The sequence below is a fragment of the Pelecanus crispus genome, chromosome 18, assembly GCF_030463565.1.
Source record: "Pelecanus crispus isolate bPelCri1 chromosome 18, bPelCri1.pri, whole genome shotgun sequence".
Classification (NCBI taxonomy): domain Eukaryota; kingdom Metazoa; phylum Chordata; class Aves; order Pelecaniformes; family Pelecanidae; genus Pelecanus; species Pelecanus crispus.
The window spans coordinates 6208294-6227044 of record NC_134660.1 but is presented as its reverse complement, the minus strand read 5'-3'; the positions used below and the strand labels follow the sequence as shown (position 1 = coordinate 6227044).

Here is an 18751-nt window from a genome sequence, read left to right as displayed (position 1 = left end):
TCAAAACCAGCCGATGTTCTGGGGGACCAAAGGGAAGGAGTATCAGTTGCTTAAGGAGCATTGGTCCTCAAAAGGGAGGCCCAGAGTATAACTTCTCCCAGCTATTTTCTAAGTGAACTTCACTTGAGAAAACTGCAAAGAATCCTGCCCCGTTGTGTCCCCCCGAACCAGCACCGATCTGGCAGGGCCCACCTTGCTTTTTGGGAGCCGTTCCTCTACCCAGCCTGGATGTAATGGCCCCTGCTCAGAGGCCACTGTAGTTACAGCACGCTGGAAGAGCCACAGCACATTGCCAAGTCACCGTGATTTCCAGATGCGCAAGGAATTAGAGCAGCCCGGAACAAGCGCGCTCACAGCTAACGCCTCCCTCTGGTTTTGTTCTGGGTTATAGAAGGGCTGACAACACCCGCCCCTCTGGATTTGACCCATGTAGTTTCAGTATACTCCAAACAATTCACAAATCAGTAAAAAAAGGTTTGAAGCTTAAGGCATTACGAGGCCAGCTGCCCATCCCACTCTTTTAACACATTTTGACAGAAGGAGAGCAGCGCGAAGCCTGGCGCCACCCCGTAAGTGCTGGTGAAGACAGGCTCAGCTAGCACACCAGGCAGAACTGGGGTGCTGATCTCCAGCGGAAGGGCCGAGCGGCTGGCTGGATTGATAGCTGGGAGCGCGATTTTACAAACGCCGCAGCGCAATTCAGACCTTGTCTGAGCTGACTGAGCCGCCGGTCCTTCCCCCTGCAGGGGGAGCTGCCCGGACTGGACAGTTCAGGCGAAGTCCCAAGTCAGCGGTGGAAACGGGATGGAGGAACACAACCCCTCCACCCTGCCCACCAAGGAATACCCTGCTCCTGCCCTACCTGCCGGACAACGCTGGCAGCAACACCAGAGAGAGAGCACCAGCTCCTAAGTCGGGGCGGAGACCTGAAGATTAGAGCTGCAAGCAAAGCTCTTTCTGGGAACAAAGTTCTTTTCTGATTCAAGAAGGAAGTGTCTGCGGGGAAGGGTGGGAGGTGAAACCAAGAACCCAGCTAGTTACTGCTGTCGATTTTCCCCATGCAAAAGGCTTGAGGTAGAGATGATGCTACCCAAAGCCTACAGAAACGTTAAGTTTTTCCTCCAGCTAGAAGGAAGTCAGCCAGCTCCCCTCAGCACAAACAACCACAGCTGCACTGAAGATACCCAACCTCCTCCTTTGGGCAAGCCCAAAGCTTCACCTTGGAGGCTGAGCAACAGGAGTTCTCATCCAATCCCCCTATTCTCCTGAAAAGCACAATCGCATTCCTCTGAAAAGCAGGAATTTCCAACCACCATTCTCAAGCTCAACCTAACACTCACACCCAAAACAAGTAATTCCCACTGTTCTGGGGAACAACTAAGCTCAGGACATGTCTTGGAACTGGATCAGAACAGACAACAGAAGTGAGGCCCGAGAGCAGTGAGCTGCTGAACCGCTATCCTACTTCAGCACAAAACACCAGCAACTGCACTTGGTGCTCCATGGCAGGGGTGGTTGGAAGCTTTTGCAATTCCTTCTTTCAACAAGGTAAAAACCTCCAAAACAGGATCGGCTTCATGGCCTGTTCTCCAGTTGACCGTGTTTGACTCGCCATGTCCAGCTGACGCTGCAGTCAGGGGCAAGGGTGCACTGCAGCTCAATACCAGAGTCGGGGACCTCCATGTCGTAGTGAACTGGCTGGCCTTCTTTAGTAACCAGACTGAACGCGGGGACTGGTATCTGTGAAGCAGAACAAACAGATCTGAGTGGCACTTCAAGTCTCTTTCAGAACATAATATCCCTCTACCAAACCCAGCAAATAGCTTCCCAACCCAAGAAAAGCTTCTGGAGAGAGGCTTGTGCGTGGCAGGAACATCCTAACCTTCTCTCGTAAGAAAGTATCTCAGAAACCGAAATAGGTAGCGTTCACCCTGCTGCCGAATTGCCTCACGCAAGTTTTTGACCATTGCTGGTGGTTCCTGAACTGCCTGTGTTTGGGCACTGTGAATTCCTCTGCAGGCCAGTGATATTTTGCTTTGTGATGTCCAAGAGAACGAAGAATGCCAGAGAGAACCAACACCACTAAAACATTTTCTGGACTTCTGCAACCTCTTTGTTTAGAGATGATCACCACATTTTACACTCAGATGAGTCACAGTCCCACAAACACTCAGGAGTTTCTTTCAGGGACTGCCAAAGAGGCCCACAGTGAGGTTCACTGGAGTCTGCCAATATCTCCTCCAACCTAACAAGTTAGAAGCATCACAGCCAAACACAACCCATTTCCCTTAGCTGATATTACTGCTCTTGATGAAAAAGTCATATAGTGATTCTTCTTTAGGGAGAGGGGAAAGAATTTATCTTTATAATCAAGGAGAAGGATTTTTAAGCTGCAGCACAGGTGCCTTCTAAGATGGAGATCCCTGTGGTCCCTATGACAATTAGCAATGGCTTATGATTCAGAAAACATCTTCCGGTATCACACTCATAACGGCAGCACTGAAGTTATGTTACTAAATGTGTCATTAGAATCCTTGAATGGACTGCTGGGTCACTAGTTTTAAGGCATTATGAGGCTGCATTATAGAGGAAATTGCTTCTCAAACAAAATGCTGCACTTAAGTCCCAGCTCTGTGTCTCACCTGGCTGCTTATCCCAGTGGCAATGTCTCCCACCTTTGTCCTGTGGAAATCCCTGATGTGTAAATTTTCTCCACTTAGCAACTGGATCTGGATTTTCACTCCTGAAATGCGCAAGAGAAGTCATTAACTTCTGCTGTAGGCATAATGACTTCACAGTCCAACACAGAAAAATTGACTAGCAAGGCACATACATCAGAAGAACTCGGTTTTGTCATTAAGCATTTAATTTATGGAGGTCTTTTGCTGAGCATGGAGGCTTGTGGAAGACAACAATGACTCACAGAGCAGAGCTGGATTTAGCCAGAAAGCAGCTGAAAAGATGTATTGATTTGCACAACATGCCCTCAAAATTACTTTGTAGACATTTATGGTTATAAAGCATATATTCTTGCACATGGCAGTTGCACAAGGCAAGGCATACAAAGCTGAACCAGACTCTGTGCGGTCAGGAACTTCTCTGGCTTTTACTAGACCATACAGACTTGAGTGCCTTCCACCCATCTGTGACTGGGGCAGACTTGGCCTCTTGACAACCCATGTGCTTTCAGGAGGGTCTGTGCTGACACAGCAACTGAAGGATAAGAAGAGCTCAAAGACTCCGTATCCCAGACCCTCTAGATACTGAGAAAATTATACCTGAACATTTACCCAAACTTTAGAAATCCAGACTCACCGTTGAAATAGCTGGGAGTGTCTGTGTGCCGACTGCGGTTCAGCAGGTTGTTCCAACTGAAGCTCTGTCCATCTGTCTGGCTGTTCCAGGAATGAATCCCAGAGCTCATAGTGTCCCTCAAGCTATGAGAAGCCTTCATAGAGTTCTGTAGAAGTAAGCAGAAGTTTGTCAAAAGCTCTTAAAGAAAATGAGCTTGCATGAGATAAACACTAAAATAACCTCAGGAAGAAAAAAGTAGAAATCCACAGGGATCTAGGCTGGGCCTTGAGTTTCTCAACATTTACCTGCCATCTAGAAAAGGGGACAAATAGCAATGCAACAATTTGCAGACATAATAAGTTATTCTCAATAGCCAAACCAATAATCAGCTGAAGAGCTGGATGAGGAAAAAAGGTTTTATCGTACTTAGTGACGGGAGAATAAAGCATCAGATAAAATTCTAATGTCAATAAGTGACGAGTAACACCCAGGAAAAACAGTTACATAAACAACTATGGACTCTACACTGCTGTACTGCTTGGAAAAGTCTGTACTATCTTAGAGTCATAGAAGGTCAATCCCACAACATCAGCATAGTGGTAAGTACCAGTCAAAAGTAAAACTAAATGTTAGGGTTAGATATTAAGTGGGGGGGGAAATCAGAGTCACATCCCACGCTCCGCACCATGCTGTGTCAACAGCTGAACTGCTGTACAGAACCCAGCTCAGTCCTCCTCAAAAAGCATTAGAAGGCTGAGAAGAGGAACAGAAATAGGAAACAAAGATGATCACAGTCAGAAATGACTCCTGTAGATGGCAGGCTACACAATTTTGGACTCTATGTCTTTGAAAACAGCGTCTGAAGGGCTTACGTCCTTCCCTGGTTCAACAAGGCTTATTCAGTGTTTTGTCACCGGTATTCCCTTCCTTATGAACACCAGAGAGCGAGCAAACAAAATTAATTAAACTTAGTATTTAAGTAACTTAGACTATGTAAGTCATTAGTATGAACGAGTTAAAAGAACTTCATGGAGAACAGATCCATAGGCTGGGAATGAATATTGAAGAGCAGGGTCTCTGTTCTTCTGCCCTATTCTTCTGGTCGTTCCCTAAACATCCCTTTAGCGGCCACTGCCAGGAAGAAGACCCTGGGCTGCAGAGCCATTTGTCCAACTTGGTACAGCTCCTACGCTCATCACTGCTTCTTCAGTTCCTTTCTTCTGCATAGAGAGGGTCAAGGCCGCTGAGATTTTCCACATCCACAGACTTGATGCTTACTGTGAGCATACAGCACAGGAGAGCAACTGGAGGAAAGGGATCCATGCTGGAGGGTAAACTAAAGAACGACTACAATCCCAAATACCCCACCGTCCAACAACAAAGATTTCTTCCCAAGGTACTCTCCAGCAAACTGGGTGTCAAAAAGGCAGCAACAAACGTGAGAAACTCCAGATGTCCATGGGTCACAGCTTCCATTTTCCCAGAGGTGGTTACCCTGCCACGCCCCGACACCCACAATGACACGGCTACCATCCGTTTATACTCACCTTCTCACTGGCATCTGACACAAACGGGCTGTCGATGCTGAGACATGAAAGCATTTGTTCTTGCTCTTCCAGCGAGTAAGGCTGTGAAAGGCTGTTCAAAAACAGTTCTGCAAGCAAAAGGAAAGAGAAGGAAGACATTTCCAGTGACTCCTTTCATGCCTCTCTGCTCTAATGAATTACTGCAATACCCAAAGCTTCTTCTGCATTATCCAGTGAACGTTGACATTAGTGTCTGCAAAACACGACACACAATTCCTCTGCTAAGTAGAGGCTACAGCCACCACTGTGAAAATAGGGAAACCGAGCCAGAAAGGACAGATGAATTGTGCAATGACATGCAAAATGCCAGAGACAGGACTAGCACCCAGAATTTCCCAGTTCTTGCCTATTATGTCAGCTATCAGTCTTCGCCCTATATCCATCCGCATCGTACCCAGGGAAAGGTCAAACTTATGCACACAACTCTTGCAGTAACTTGCACTGATAATATCCAGACCTGACAAGGCTGTTGAAGATCCAAAGCCATCTGAGAAGAGAGCTGGCCCTCAGCAACCCCTAAAATGCCATTCCTCAGTTCTGTGACAAGTTACATTTCAAGACACTTTTTTCCTAGCTTGAAGTTTTCAATTCATTTACAAAGACTACAAAATATGGCATAAAAAAGTGTAAGGTTGAGTATACTGGGGCAATGGAACTGGACTATTACTTCACTGATTTTCACACTGAACTTACTGCTGGTTTTCAAATTCTGGGTTGCTGTTGGTTAGCAAATTTGTTGGCTGGTGGCTATAGGTTTTCCAATGCCCAGAACAAAACAGTTGCAGAGTGATTTTAACTATACTGCTTCATTTGGCATCTCCCATCCAATAGGGATTTAATCCCTTTATTAAAATAATTATGTTTGAAAACCTAAAATTTCACATGAAGTTGGAATTGCAGACACTGTTTATATGGTGCACATAAGCACAAGCCTGAAGCTGGCTGTTTTCTGAGCGGTTCCTGCACCTCTCACAGAAGTTCACTCTACTGTTCAGAGAGTGGAAGGAAATCCTGACCACTACCTTTGTGGCATATTTAATTAGTTAAGAACTACTAGTTTTGGTAATTTCAAGGAAGGCTGAGCAATTTGTGTAATGAGAGAGGAACTACGAACAAAATGACATCCAAGCTCAAAACCCAGAAATAACTGTCAAGAGGCCAAAAGAAAGCAGCTGTATTTTAATCATGCTCTCAAGCAAAAAGCTGAATTCCCTACACAGCACATCACTTACCTATCTCCAGTTGCTGAAGCTCCTGTTCTGAAATGGTTGTTGCTCTCTCCGCATGGCTGCAGCTCTTCAGGGGGACAGGAGTCGAGGAGAGGGGTGGAGGATCCCAGGTCTCAGATAATTCCTTGCACACGTTCCAAGGGGTTCCCTCGACCTCTTCTGTTTGCTCCAGAGATGGTGGTGGTGGTAGGACTGGGCTCCCACAAGAAACTTTGACTGCCAATTTTGGGTCAGAACCAGTCTCAGAAACTGGGCTCACTGTGGGGGACAGGGACGTCTGTGGGTTGTCTTCTTTGTTCAAAGATAAATGTCTAGGCTCTCTGTATTCACCTTTCCAGGGGCTTGTCACACCTCCCACTATGAAAACAAAAAGCATACAAACATTATCAAATAAAGGAAAAAAAAAAAAAGAGGTAAAAGTTTTCCTTCACAGTAAGAGCTTCTGAACTGTATCTTGCTGTAAAATGCTCAGCTTCTTCAAAAGACAAAATGAGATCATGTCTACCAATTCTGGCTGTATTACAGAACTTTCAGCAGGATTAAGTTGAAATAAATTATGGATAGTCTTAGAGGCAAGACTGGACCACAAGTATGAGTTACAGTTCAGGGTGCAATAAACCTCTGCTTTCAGTTTTGCTGCATACCAGGCTCTAGCTCACTAGGTGCAGCTGATACTTCAGCTGAGTATGAGCCCAGCCACAGCACACACCTTAAAAACAAAGCACAACATCGTCTACTTCAGGCAGTGAAGGAAGACAGAGCATGTGACAGTACACAGGAAATTTTAATTTATTTGGGTGAGAAACACCCAGTTGCGGGCAAAGGCTATCAACCCAAAAATATACATCAATCCTGAAGCCTGTGCAAAGGATACACCGAACAGTAAAACATACTGATATTTCCCATAGGACCACTCTGATATAACTAGCAACTGGCCACCTTATCAGTGCGGATAAGAAGCTTTAGACACAGGACATTTCTACCTTCTTCAAGTGCAACACTGGTCTTAGTTTTCAGTTCAGACGCAGATGCTCTCTGAACAGGCTCTTTCTCCAGACCCATTTTAATAATCTCAGCAGTGAGAGGGTTGCAGGAAGGTGGAATTTCCCTCAGAGGAGGTGGCTCTTTAGCTATCTGTGTAACAAACAGGAAGTGAAAGAGGTTAGACCAGAGAGGCTTCATTTGATTTCAGAAAGGTTCTTCCCACCCTGAGAGCATTTCCAACTGAAATTACAGCATTAAATGAGAGACCTGAGCAGCAACTTTATTACAGCTGAATGGCTAAAAAGTCACACCCAAGTCATGAGCAGGATACGAAAGAAACAGCCCTAGCATGTGTAGTACACAGCAGTCTAAGAGGCATAAGAAATGATCAGCTTCCAAAGCAAGGTTGACATCATCGTAAATGCCCAGCTGGCCCTCAGCCAGCCTTCCTGAAATGACTGCTCTCTAGCTAGGTATAACGAGATTTTGCAGGCTTACATACCCTTTACTGGAGATATGTTGGTTCACTTACCTTTAGACAGAGCGGGTGATTGTAGTACTGGGTCCAAGGGTGGCACCCGTTAAGCATGTGCAGCATCATACAGCAACTGCTCCAGACGTCCACTTTGGAGTCACAACGCTTTCCCATGACTACCTCCGGAGCCATATGAGTCTCCGTGCCAGGCACATAGTTCCCTAAAACCATTCAAATGAAAACTCACTGCACGTAAACTGGATGATTGTTTCAGTGCAACTGCTGCGAAGCCTCATTGTCTTTTCAGTTAAAGTGAGAAACAAGTCTCCTTAACCCAAAAAGCAGCATTGTGTGCTCTTATAAGCTGTTCAAAGGCTACATCTCTGTATCACTCTCATCCCTTATACACAGAATAGATATTAAGCTCCCCTTCCCAACAAATCTGGGAGGCAAAACACAACACCCCGTTGGTGAGCTCAGCATTAGAAAACATATCCTTCTCTTTCAACAGCTGCATTAAGAAGCACTGTAAAGTTTAACTGCCCAAAAGTCAGTGAGGAATTTTGCATTGGTGGAGGTCAGGATTCTTCCCCAGCTGTTTAGTGAGGTTACGTGCCAAGTCAGAGTTAGATTTTTAAGTTTTGGTGTGCTTTCTTGCAGGGACAAAACACTGTAGCATGCTGACATAATCTTACAAAGAATACAACAGCCTTCTAGACCGGGAGATAAAGACCACCTCCCAACCATAAGTTCATTTTAGCTGTCAGTGGGATACATCACAGTAATATCAATGTGACACTATGAGCAACGTTAAGTCTGAAAAATACAGTTGCTTGCAAATTAGCCATATGTAAATGTTCAAAAAGAAAGAATGAGTCAGTAGGGCAATTCTTTAGAATCGCCGCAGAAAATCCTTACCTGTGACCAGGCACTTTCCCAGGCCATCCGGATGAAGGTAAGCAGAGTGACCAAAGTCACACAGAAGCGCCCTGCTTCCATCGTCAGACAAAAGCACATTTTCCGCTGTCAATGAGAAGTTTTTAGTTAGTCAGTCTCCTTTGTATTATGGTCACTGAGATGGAAAAAAAGTCAAAACCCCAGAGAACTACAGTTTTCTGAACCCAAACCAAGGTCTATTGGTTGACTTGACACTGTGTCCTAGTGTCTATATTATATATATCTATAATACTAATTGGTATCTATTGACACTATGGAGTGTCACTGGCTTAAGCAAGTACTGCAATTATTTCTGCTTATAAGCTACCAATTATCTGCCCTGGTGATTCCTCTACGCCAGTGGTTGGGGCAGCCTGGGCAAACAGCCTGTCAGACCCACCGGATGACAGAAAGAAAGAGGTGACAAATATGACATGCCCAGCTGTTTAGAACCAAGTTAAGGTCTAATCTCAAATGTAGAGCTGAAAATCTAGAAAATAACCTTTTGCCACTCTACTGAGTGGAACTTAAATCTCCAAGCAGTTTGCCTCTTGTAAGAAAAAGGAGGAACAAGGTACCTAAAGTAGCATCCTACCTTTTACATCTCCGTGGAGAATGTTCTGAGCATGAAGATACTCCAAGCCTTCTAACGCCTGGCCCAAATAACTGAGGGCTCTGTCCTCTGGCAGGCAGCCACTCTGTTTTATTAGCTGACCTAGTGAGCCACCTAGAAAGGAATCCAGAGAGTCCATGTTAGCTTATCTTTAAATTCTTCCCAGCATCACCAGTGTTGCTCATTGTTTCTGATGAAGAAATGAGAACTGCCAGGTCTGACAGCCCTTATCTTCCACACATGGGTCTGTTCCTTTCATTTATTGCCGGAGTTCTCACTGCCCACAGAAACTGGCCTCTTTCATGAAGCCTTTTGCTTAGTGTCAGTTTAATGGCGTTGCTTTGCATCAAAAGCAACTACTCTGTGATCAGATCAGACATTTCTAGGTGCTACTGATCACCAGCCGATTCTTCACAGGCTGTGTTTTCCACGGTCCTGGCTAGAAAAAGAGCATCAGGCAACGGAAGCTTCTAGGTTTGCTTATAAAGTATCCCATTCCAGTACAATGTGCTTTACATGGTGCCATGCAAATAAACATGAAAGCAAAAACCAGCATCAGCTGTGTGTTTTAGTGAGAATTTGCAGCTGCTGTTCAAGAGTTACACATCTTGAACTTGAGTGAGGCAGGACTGGAAATTATTCCCCCCACAGAAAGACCATTGCTACACGCCAGGAGGAGTTACACATACCTATCCCAACCCACTGGGGAATTAACGCTAGGAACACTCTGGACACATCAAAGAATTAACAGATTTAAAATTGGGGCAGGAGGAAGAGGAGATCAATGTCCACTGCATTCAACAGTTACAATGGTGCTTCCATTGTGGTTGTTCCTTTCTCACCCTCCATCAGCTTCATGAAGATGGTCACCCAAGGTCCTTCCTTCACAGCTCCGTACAAAGGGACAACTTTAGGACTTGTTATTGCAGCACATGTCGTTAACTCCTCTGCACGGAAGTGTTCAACTTGTACCTAGAGAAAAAAAGAAGCAGCACTGAACAAATTTTGTGATGAATCCTGACAGAATTGTCCCTCTCTGACGCTTGGGTCAGAGTGTCCTGCACTGTTTAACAGCAGAGGCACAAGGATGACCTTCATTAACAGAAATCAGTGGGTACAGCAGTAAGTGGGAACACTCAGAATGATTCTGAACAAGGACGATGAGAATCCCTAAATCCTCAGTGTCCGAATAAAGTCATGATTTGTCAAAAAAGATGCCAGGTTGCAACACTTCCGGCTTATGCTGAGTACTGGTAATCTTCAGGATGAAGGTAATTTCTGTCTCAGTGAAAAAGATAATACTGACAACTTAAGCATTCTGCTTTCATGAAAGAGGAAAAAAAAAATTAAGAATGGTGCAGGACTTGGCAAAAATAAAACTCCCCCGAAACAGGAGTGAATATGAAATACGGCCACAAGCTGGGATCTACACTATCACCTTTTTAGGTGGTACTCAGCCTGCACAGGAAAATGGTTAAAGAAAAACTCTATTCACTAAGTTCGGCCAAACAAAATAAACCAAGAATTTGCTAAAGACCAGAAGGAAAACATGAGTCATTAAAATTCTGGTGGGAAAAGGAGGTATCAGGTTTCTTCACTGTCAGCAATCCAGCTATAGCTAGTTTTCTTTAATCCCAAGAATTTGGAGAGCAGGTGCTTACAACACCAAGTATGGTGAAAGAAGGTCAGGTAGTCCCCTTAACACAGGCAGACAGCAGTAATTGAAGATAGTTACTGAGGTAAAATGAAATACATCATAGTTAAGTGTTCAACTTGCACGTTAGAACTCATTGGTTTAAGAGTTTGGTCTGAGGAGATGTATTTGTCATCTACAGAAGTATCCTTTGAAATCCTCCAGTAATTAGGGGGAAAAAAAAATTGACATTTTGAAAGACTTCAGCCTCTCCTACTCTCACGTCTTCCTTTTCAGCACAACCACGCCTCCTTCCTGAAAATACACCCCACTAGTAACAGCTGTTTCTCCCAAGACTGTGTATTTGCAAAATGGATAATAAACTTAAGTAGTTACATACTGTCAGAAAACAAGCTGGTCATGTTGCCACAAAATTCCACATCTAAAATGTGAGGATGCAGAACAGGAAATAAATTTAAATATGTTTGCTTCTATACAGCTGACAAATGAAATGGTTAAAACACTGGACAAGCTGGCTTAGTCTTGCCACTTACATCCTTCCACAGGCAATACATCAAGTTGAGACCAATGTAAACAAGAAAAAGTAAACATTTTAAATTGAAAAATAGAAGTTCCAATTCTTTCTGCATATAGTATTTTTTGTACTCAAGACAAACGCTTCCCACACACTTTTTGAAGTTTTCTATTGGACTAATGTGAGAAACATAGAATCACAGAATCATAGAATGCTTTGGGTTGGAAGGGACCTTTAGAGGTCATCCAGCCCAACCCCTGCAGTGCCAGGGACAGCTTTAACCAGAGCAGGGTGCTCAGAGCCCCGTCCAACCTGGCCTGGGATGGTTCCAGGGATGGGACCTCTACCACCTCTCTGGGCAACCTGTGCCAGTGCTCGACCGCCCTCATTGTAAAAAACTTCTTTCTAATGTCTAGTCTACATCTATTCTTCTTTAGTTTAAATCCGTTATTCCTTGTCCTGTTCATCATGTCCTGTTCATTCCATGTCCTGTGAACATCAGTTCACAGAGGTGATGAAACTATTCAAGTGTTAAGTTCAAACAAAATAGTTTACATTCTCATCATCTACTTGCATTCTCACTCTGCCTTCCCCTCTGAGGCCCCCCATGGCTGCCTACAAATCAATACCCGGATTCAAGTTATATTCCACACGCTTCATACATCGTCTGACAATGGCATATCCTGGTGTACAACAGATTATTATGCCAACTTCTGGGAAAATACACATCCTTTGCTGCACCTGTAACAGAATCACCTCATTACAATGTGCCAGTATTGCATATGATGCTCACTGAACAGACAAAAGCTCTTTCTGTTTTGAGTGCCTACCAACTGCCTTATTTTTTTCCTACCTTATTCCTTTTTCAACAGGGACACACCTGCCATGTCACCATTTACACCAGACGTGTTTTAAGTTGAGAATAGTTAGATAAGCAGACAACTCGCACAGCTGTTTCTCCTCCGCAGTCACTCAGAACACACAATCTTTCTGCAATCTCTACTCTTTGGGCCTGTCTCGGCACAAAGACAAGATCCCTTGTAGCACGCTTTGAAGGCCAAATGAACCTATTTCTGGCGGCTAAGCTTGACCCCCTATGCACATACAGGCTCTGCTTCTTCTCTCCATGCCATCACCTTGAAGTTTTTCCTTGGACATAACCACAGCAGCATTTCACTGACTGTACAATAAGGTACCTACAGCCCACGGTAGCTGCAAGGAGAAGACTTTTTCTCCATACACCGTCTTGTGTCAGGAACCGCCCCCTCCTTCCTCACACATAATTACCTTTTTGGCAGCACACTGAAATCCCGTCTGTTTGTCCTCTATTTTGTATACTTCTCCAAAAGAGCCAATGCCCAAAGAACCGTGACACTTGGTCCAATGAACCTCTTCTCGGTACTCATAATCCACTGGCTTTAGTTTCTGGAAGTTAAAATCAGAAAAAAAGATGAAGCAAGGAAATAAACACTTAACTGTTGAGCTCCACAGACAGAGACTAACGTTTTCAGAAAAAGCACAATGATAGATACCGCCACACCTCTCTCAAAATCCCGGTACAAAATTACTTCTGTCACTGGCTTGAGATGAAACGATACAGGAGGAACCTGCTTGATTTCTGTGGGCTCTGTTTGATCTAAATGAGTGCACCCCATTGCTGTAAAGAAAGGCCACCAGTATTTGGATAGCTTTGGAGCTCCAAACTATGCCCTTCACATGCAGGACATAACTATGAAGCTAAATCCTACAAATAAAACAAGATTCATGTGACTAAATGTATACATCTATGTGTGAGCTAAACTTTTTTTATAGTCAGTAGACTGAGATTGTGCCTTAGGTCTCAGTGTAAACATATTCAGGCAGGTAAGTGACACCCGGAACTCCACCAGCAATACTGACAGGGTCACCCTGATTCCAGCGAAGAGTCCTCTAAGAGGAGTTTAAGGTGGCAAGAGAGAACTGAATTCAGAAGAAATGAATCATGCCTCTAAGATTTACATGCATTTGCTATGCCCAAGCCCCGCATTTGGCAAGGGACAATGGGTGAGCTGCTGGCTTCCTACCAGAGGCACCAGACATGCTTTTTGCACCTTCACCATCTACACGTCCCTGGTTTCTGTCTGTATCACAGTCCAAGTCATCTATAGCCAATAAAATATTGCAGCCTGTTCACCCCAATAGACTGGGTTCTTTCACAGGCAAACAGAGAAGACATGTTTGAAGACTGACTAAGTGCAGAAACACTTCTCATAGACAAGCATGCATATTTTGTGAATGAGTGAACAAATTAGAGCCACCAATGTAAGACAGGGCTTCATATCTTTCAAAAAACAAAACCGCATCTTTAACTGGCAGTCTTCAACCATATCAAGAACCATTCAGAAAATGCAGTCTTGTTACAGAAGCTGTCAGATGGATGCAGATTATCTCTCTCCTGAAGCCCAGGAGAAACTGCCTTCTGTGACACTAGTGTGTAGGGTCAGAAGATCACCTCATTAAGTAGCACGCCTTCATTTTCATCTGCTTCATGAAATTGTTCCTTCGGGTCCAGACCACCTCCTCTCCACGTCTTGGCTAGGCTGGCTAAGTTTTGTGGTTCACCGAGACTCACGCTCCCCTTCAAGGCATCTACCAAGTATTCTTCCACAGAAATCTTGTCCAAACTGGTTTTCATGGACTGGTTGACGCATTTAGGGAAACTATATTCTAAGTTTAGGCCAGATAAGCGATGCTCACTGTCTTGATAGTTGAGATCACCATGGAAGTATGTGTCCAGAGCATTATGTTTCAGGGCATGGAGAGGACTGTCCAGATGTGGGAAATGAGGGGGTATTATGTTGTAGGGGAAAGGATGGAGAGTTTCAGGCTGTGGAACACTGTCCCTCTGATAGTGCCGTTTCCAAACATGATTAAGGCACTGAATAGGGCTTATCAACTTGTGCAGTTCTGTTTTGTATTGGCTCCTCGGTGAATGGAGTTTGCCCGTGGACAGAACTTTCTCAGGTTTCTCAAATGGCAGCGGATCATAGACCAAGTCCTTGTTAAGTTCTGAAGCCCAAAAATTATTTCTGTAAAGAGTATTTTGGTGTGATTCATCCTCCTAGAAAACAAAACAAAACAAAACAGCTGAGCAGGAACCTCAATATAGCCACCCAAAATTCAGCCCAGAACTGTTAGGAGTTTGCAGGGGTCCCAACAGCAGAAAAGGAAGGTTTAAGGATTCTCACCTGGACAGGAATTGGGGTGCAGCTCTCTTGTTCTGGAGTTCTGGGACCTCGCCTGCCAGCAGCCACTGTTTGTATTTTCAGCTTGGACCTTTTCTTGTGACGTTTCTTTTTCGTCTTACCACGATGCCTCCCTCTCCAACAGGTAGGTGCCATCTTCCCCTCCGTTGCGTGGGCCACATTGTTAGGGATTTGATCGAGACTGTCTGACCGGCTATTGGAAACCAAAATGCATGAAGTCTCTTAGATCTGACGGTGAAAGCACACGTCCAGTTAACAATTATGACCAACAGAACAAGAATGAGAATTAGCAATTCTGCCTTCCGAGATTTAAAGAACAGAGAATGATAACATAACTTCTTGCCTTCTAATATGTAGCATTTGTAACTTCAGTATCAAGGCACAGCAGCATATCTGGCATTGTAAGAAAGAAATGTGGGGGGTGTGTGGGGGATGCAAAGCATTAAGTCTCCCAATATTTGCAAATTCTGCAAGGAACAGCAAGACTAGACGACAAAGTAGAGGGAAAAGCACTGAATGTCTCCAGGTTGCTTTGAGACAGTTTGTGTCTATGATTTATAGTGAACACAGAGATTATGTATAAATGCAGTCTAGTTTAAAAGATTGTTAAAATTAATAAAAGTGCTCATCGTATAAATGTCTGCTCTGTTTGAAAGAAAAATAGGCTTTGCACCAAAGAAAAGGGATGACTAAGTGCACTCAGATAGAATAACTTCAAAAAGCCAAAATGTTCTGGCATGTAAAGCTCAATCGATACGATTTCTAGGAACGCATATATACACAAAACAGCACTGGCCAGCACACCAACTGGGGGTCTGTACAAATAGATACAGCTCTCAAGAGGAACGTTTGTCTGCAGTTATTCAATACCAATCATAGTAGTTAGATTTTTTTAATCCAGTTGTAAGAGAAAACAGGATATTTGATCTTCAAATGAAGAAATCACAATTGTTCTGTTGATCCACGCAGTATATCATCTGCCTTTACTGAACAGCGATGCTGTTCACAGCCAGCATTACTCTCTCCATCTTTTCCTGCTGTTTCAGTGCACCACTGAGTGCTAAAAGATCCAATAAGTAGCGTTCTAGGTGATGGCATTATCACATTGCCTGGAACCTGAGCATATAGCTGGCGTGCATTCCATATAAAACCCCTAAGAAAGGGTTCACTCTGCATTTCTTTGGATGGTTCATGGGACAACGTCATAAAGTCAGTGGGCAATGTCAAACAACATACCTTACGAGGCCAGATTGTGCCTGAAAGCTGCCAGAAAACAGGCAGCACCTAATTCTATACCCCAGTCACCCACTTCAGAGAGCGCTGGAGCTGCTTAATAAAGCTCCAGTGCTTAATAAAGCTCCAGTACGTGCCCCAACAGCGCACATATTCTTCATGAAGAAAAAGTGGCTCACTCCCAGATGACTTCAGAAAGGTGAGTCCCAGGACTCCATTTTTCATCGCAACTGTTACTCCCCCTTTACCACTTTCAGCTTCTCTTCACAAGTCTGTTTCTGTTGCTGATGCTGTCATTAAGTAAAGGTTCTTCTCTCATCCCCTTTTGTTTATCCTCCCCAGAAATGAAGTAGTTCCTTTTTCTCAGGATTACTTCTAGCAGCAGCCTAAGACTCCCACAACTTTTCAAAGGGGATGGTGTAACATGGTTTCAAAACCATCAGGACAGTTCAGTTAAAAAGACTGACAACCTTCCCTTGGATCCTTCTACTTCAAGCCCATGAACCTCAAAAAATGACTCGGTCATTTCAAAATAAATTTGGCAACCCAGAGATAGAGGCAGAAGACAGTCAGCAGGCATTGACAATAAGACAATGCAAGGTGTTTTGAGTGGTTTGTGCTTAAACTTCTATTTTCTTCTAATACAAAAAGGTTTCGAGGAAGATGTTTGGGGAAAGACATACTCTTCCCAAACCCCAGACAGAAAAGCTAATTCAGAGAGGAGTGCTTTTGGAAAAATTATTGTAAGCACACAGAGCCAGGGTGATTTGGAACAAGTCAGCACACACAACAGTGAAGGTGGGTATTCATGTTAAGGGGTCTCTCACCTGTAACGCTTACTATGAGCAATAAAGGATCTCTCTGATAAAGTGGGGCTGAACTCCTGACTGTTTTCACCTGTGTGAAAGAAAACAGGATCATCACATGTCTTCAATATCAGGCAAAGTCTCTCCTGGTAACAACTGGACTGAGAAACAACTCTACCAACTTGCTAAACCAAGCAGTGATCCAGACAAATCACCACACAGTCGTGCCACATCACCCACACTGCACTCTTCCTCCCCCAGCATTAGAAAGCTTCCCAGCACTGTGATCTCCCGATCCCCCAGCTCTTTCCCACCTGACAGCTGTATTTTGGTTTTCTTCTCTTTTCCCCCATCTTTTAAAACACCTTTCGGAAATCAGCCAAGAACAGATGACCCAGCAGGACACAGATTTATAGTCAAAGCAGCTAGGTGCAATGGCCACATGCTGTTCTGTTATTTATGCTTTATTCAGTGGATGCTGCCACATAATTAGGAGATTTCATGAGCTTCCTAAATAGAGACTGGGATGTGTCACCAACTCCACCCCACTTGGGATTACAGATAGATTTCAGCTCGGCTCTCCAGGAGTGCAAAGTGAGTGAAATCTCATACCACATTACACATTCCTTTTTCTCAATGAAGAGCAGACCGCCCTGCTACTTACATTCTGCTTGGGCAATAATAGAAATTGATGCACAGCCTCCTTCTGTTTCTTCTTTTGCTGTTCCTTTGGTGATTACATCACTCAGGATTTTCCACTGACTGTGAAAGATGACCTTCTTTGAATCTTCTACTTTGCGAACACTGCTCTGCTTTTCACTAACTGTCTCGTTCAGTCCCTTGGTAGCTGTGAGCTCCTTCTTGTGCTTGATGGCTGGATCAGGAGCTCCTTGGGATGTAATTCCCATCACTGCCATTTCACAGGTTCAGAGAGTCACTGAGTAAGAATAAAAAAACAAAGTAAAACATTTGTCAAAATACTTAACTTCACAGGCAGAGGCAGCTTCAAGTTCCTGAGAAACAGGAGGCTGCTGAAGGTATCAGGTTACTAAATAATTAAAACCAAATCAAGGCCCTACCCAACCTCTGAGCGTGGAGCTGAAAAAGAACCCAAGACTGCCAGCTCTCCATCCTCGACTTGTACCACTGAAGATCTGAATAATCAGCGTTATTCTCAGTACTAAAAATATGAGACCACACAGGTTTCAAAGGGAAATTTATTTCTTGGTATATCCCCTTAGCTTAAATACAAACAGTGAAACCATATAGAAGAGGGAACTCTTGTATCACTAAACAGGAAGAAAATTCACCCAAAAAAAGAAAAAAAGAGAAGACACCGAAGATTTTTCTCCTAGAGTGCACCTAGAAGAAATTACATTGTGCTCTCACACCACATAAAATGGCCATAAAATCCTGCTAATTGCTTTCTTCCTTGTACTCAGCCACCCTCAAATCCATTTCTCATTCTTCTTTCCAATGAAACAAGGCTAGACAATCAGCCTGCCCATACACAACTCCTCCCTCGCTCCCCTTCCTTCCCCTTAATCACCAGTAACTTTTTAAATACTTGGTCAAGCCCGACAAAAGTAGAGCTCTTACGGTGTATCCGATAAATGCGAGTTGGTGTTGGATAGAGGACAGCGATGGTGCTGGAAAAGGCGATCCCTCCGCTTGGCAGCAGCTGGCGAGTCAATCAGCACGGGCTGATTGCTGACCAGTTAGCGTAAATGTAGCTCCAAACAAGTCCCAGCACATGCCAAATCTTGGCCAATTGGCAGCGCAGAGGAAGGTGGAAGGGAGCCAGGGGTGGGAAGGGAGAAGCATAAGGAAGCACAGAAGCAAGGCGCTGCGGGATGGAACAGAGGTATATTGTGGGGTGGAAGTCAGGAACGCGGAGAGTTAGGGGTTCCCTACAACCACACTGAACGCAAGCCCACGGGAAATAATGGCTTGGGTTTAGCCCCTGATCCCCTCACCTTAGATTCTGGAAAAGTTAAGACAGTTTTTTTCTTTTAAACCAGAATATGCTCTATTGCCCCTTAACCGTAAGGGTCACTTCCGCACGCCAGTCCTCTCACGGCTCAAGTGCAAAATCTTAAAATGAACATTTCCATCATTAAACAAGCCGTGAAAATTCAGAAACCTTAGCAAACACGTACAGTTAAGAACCATGAACACAATA

The 18751-nt window shown here is 44.1% G+C and overlaps 1 protein-coding gene across 1 annotated transcript; it reads right to left on the bottom strand.

The window, feature by feature from the left end:
• Positions 1–1449: 1449 nt before the first annotated feature.
• On the bottom strand, positions 1450–17486 carry MAP3K14 (mitogen-activated protein kinase kinase kinase 14). The gene is made up of 15 exons (XM_009479026.2): positions 17234–17486; positions 16591–16660; positions 14513–14723; positions 13777–14385; positions 12573–12710; positions 9960–10089; positions 9100–9231; positions 8487–8591; positions 7626–7789; positions 7093–7243; positions 6113–6466; positions 4842–4948; positions 3316–3460; positions 2643–2743; positions 1450–1740 (listed from the first exon to the last, which is right to left on the bottom strand). The coding sequence occupies exons 1-15, from the start codon at positions 17484–17486 to the stop codon at positions 1576–1578; spliced, it is 2835 nt and encodes a 944-aa protein (XP_009477301.2). The 3' UTR covers positions 1450–1575.
• Positions 17487–18751: the final 1265 nt, after the last annotated feature.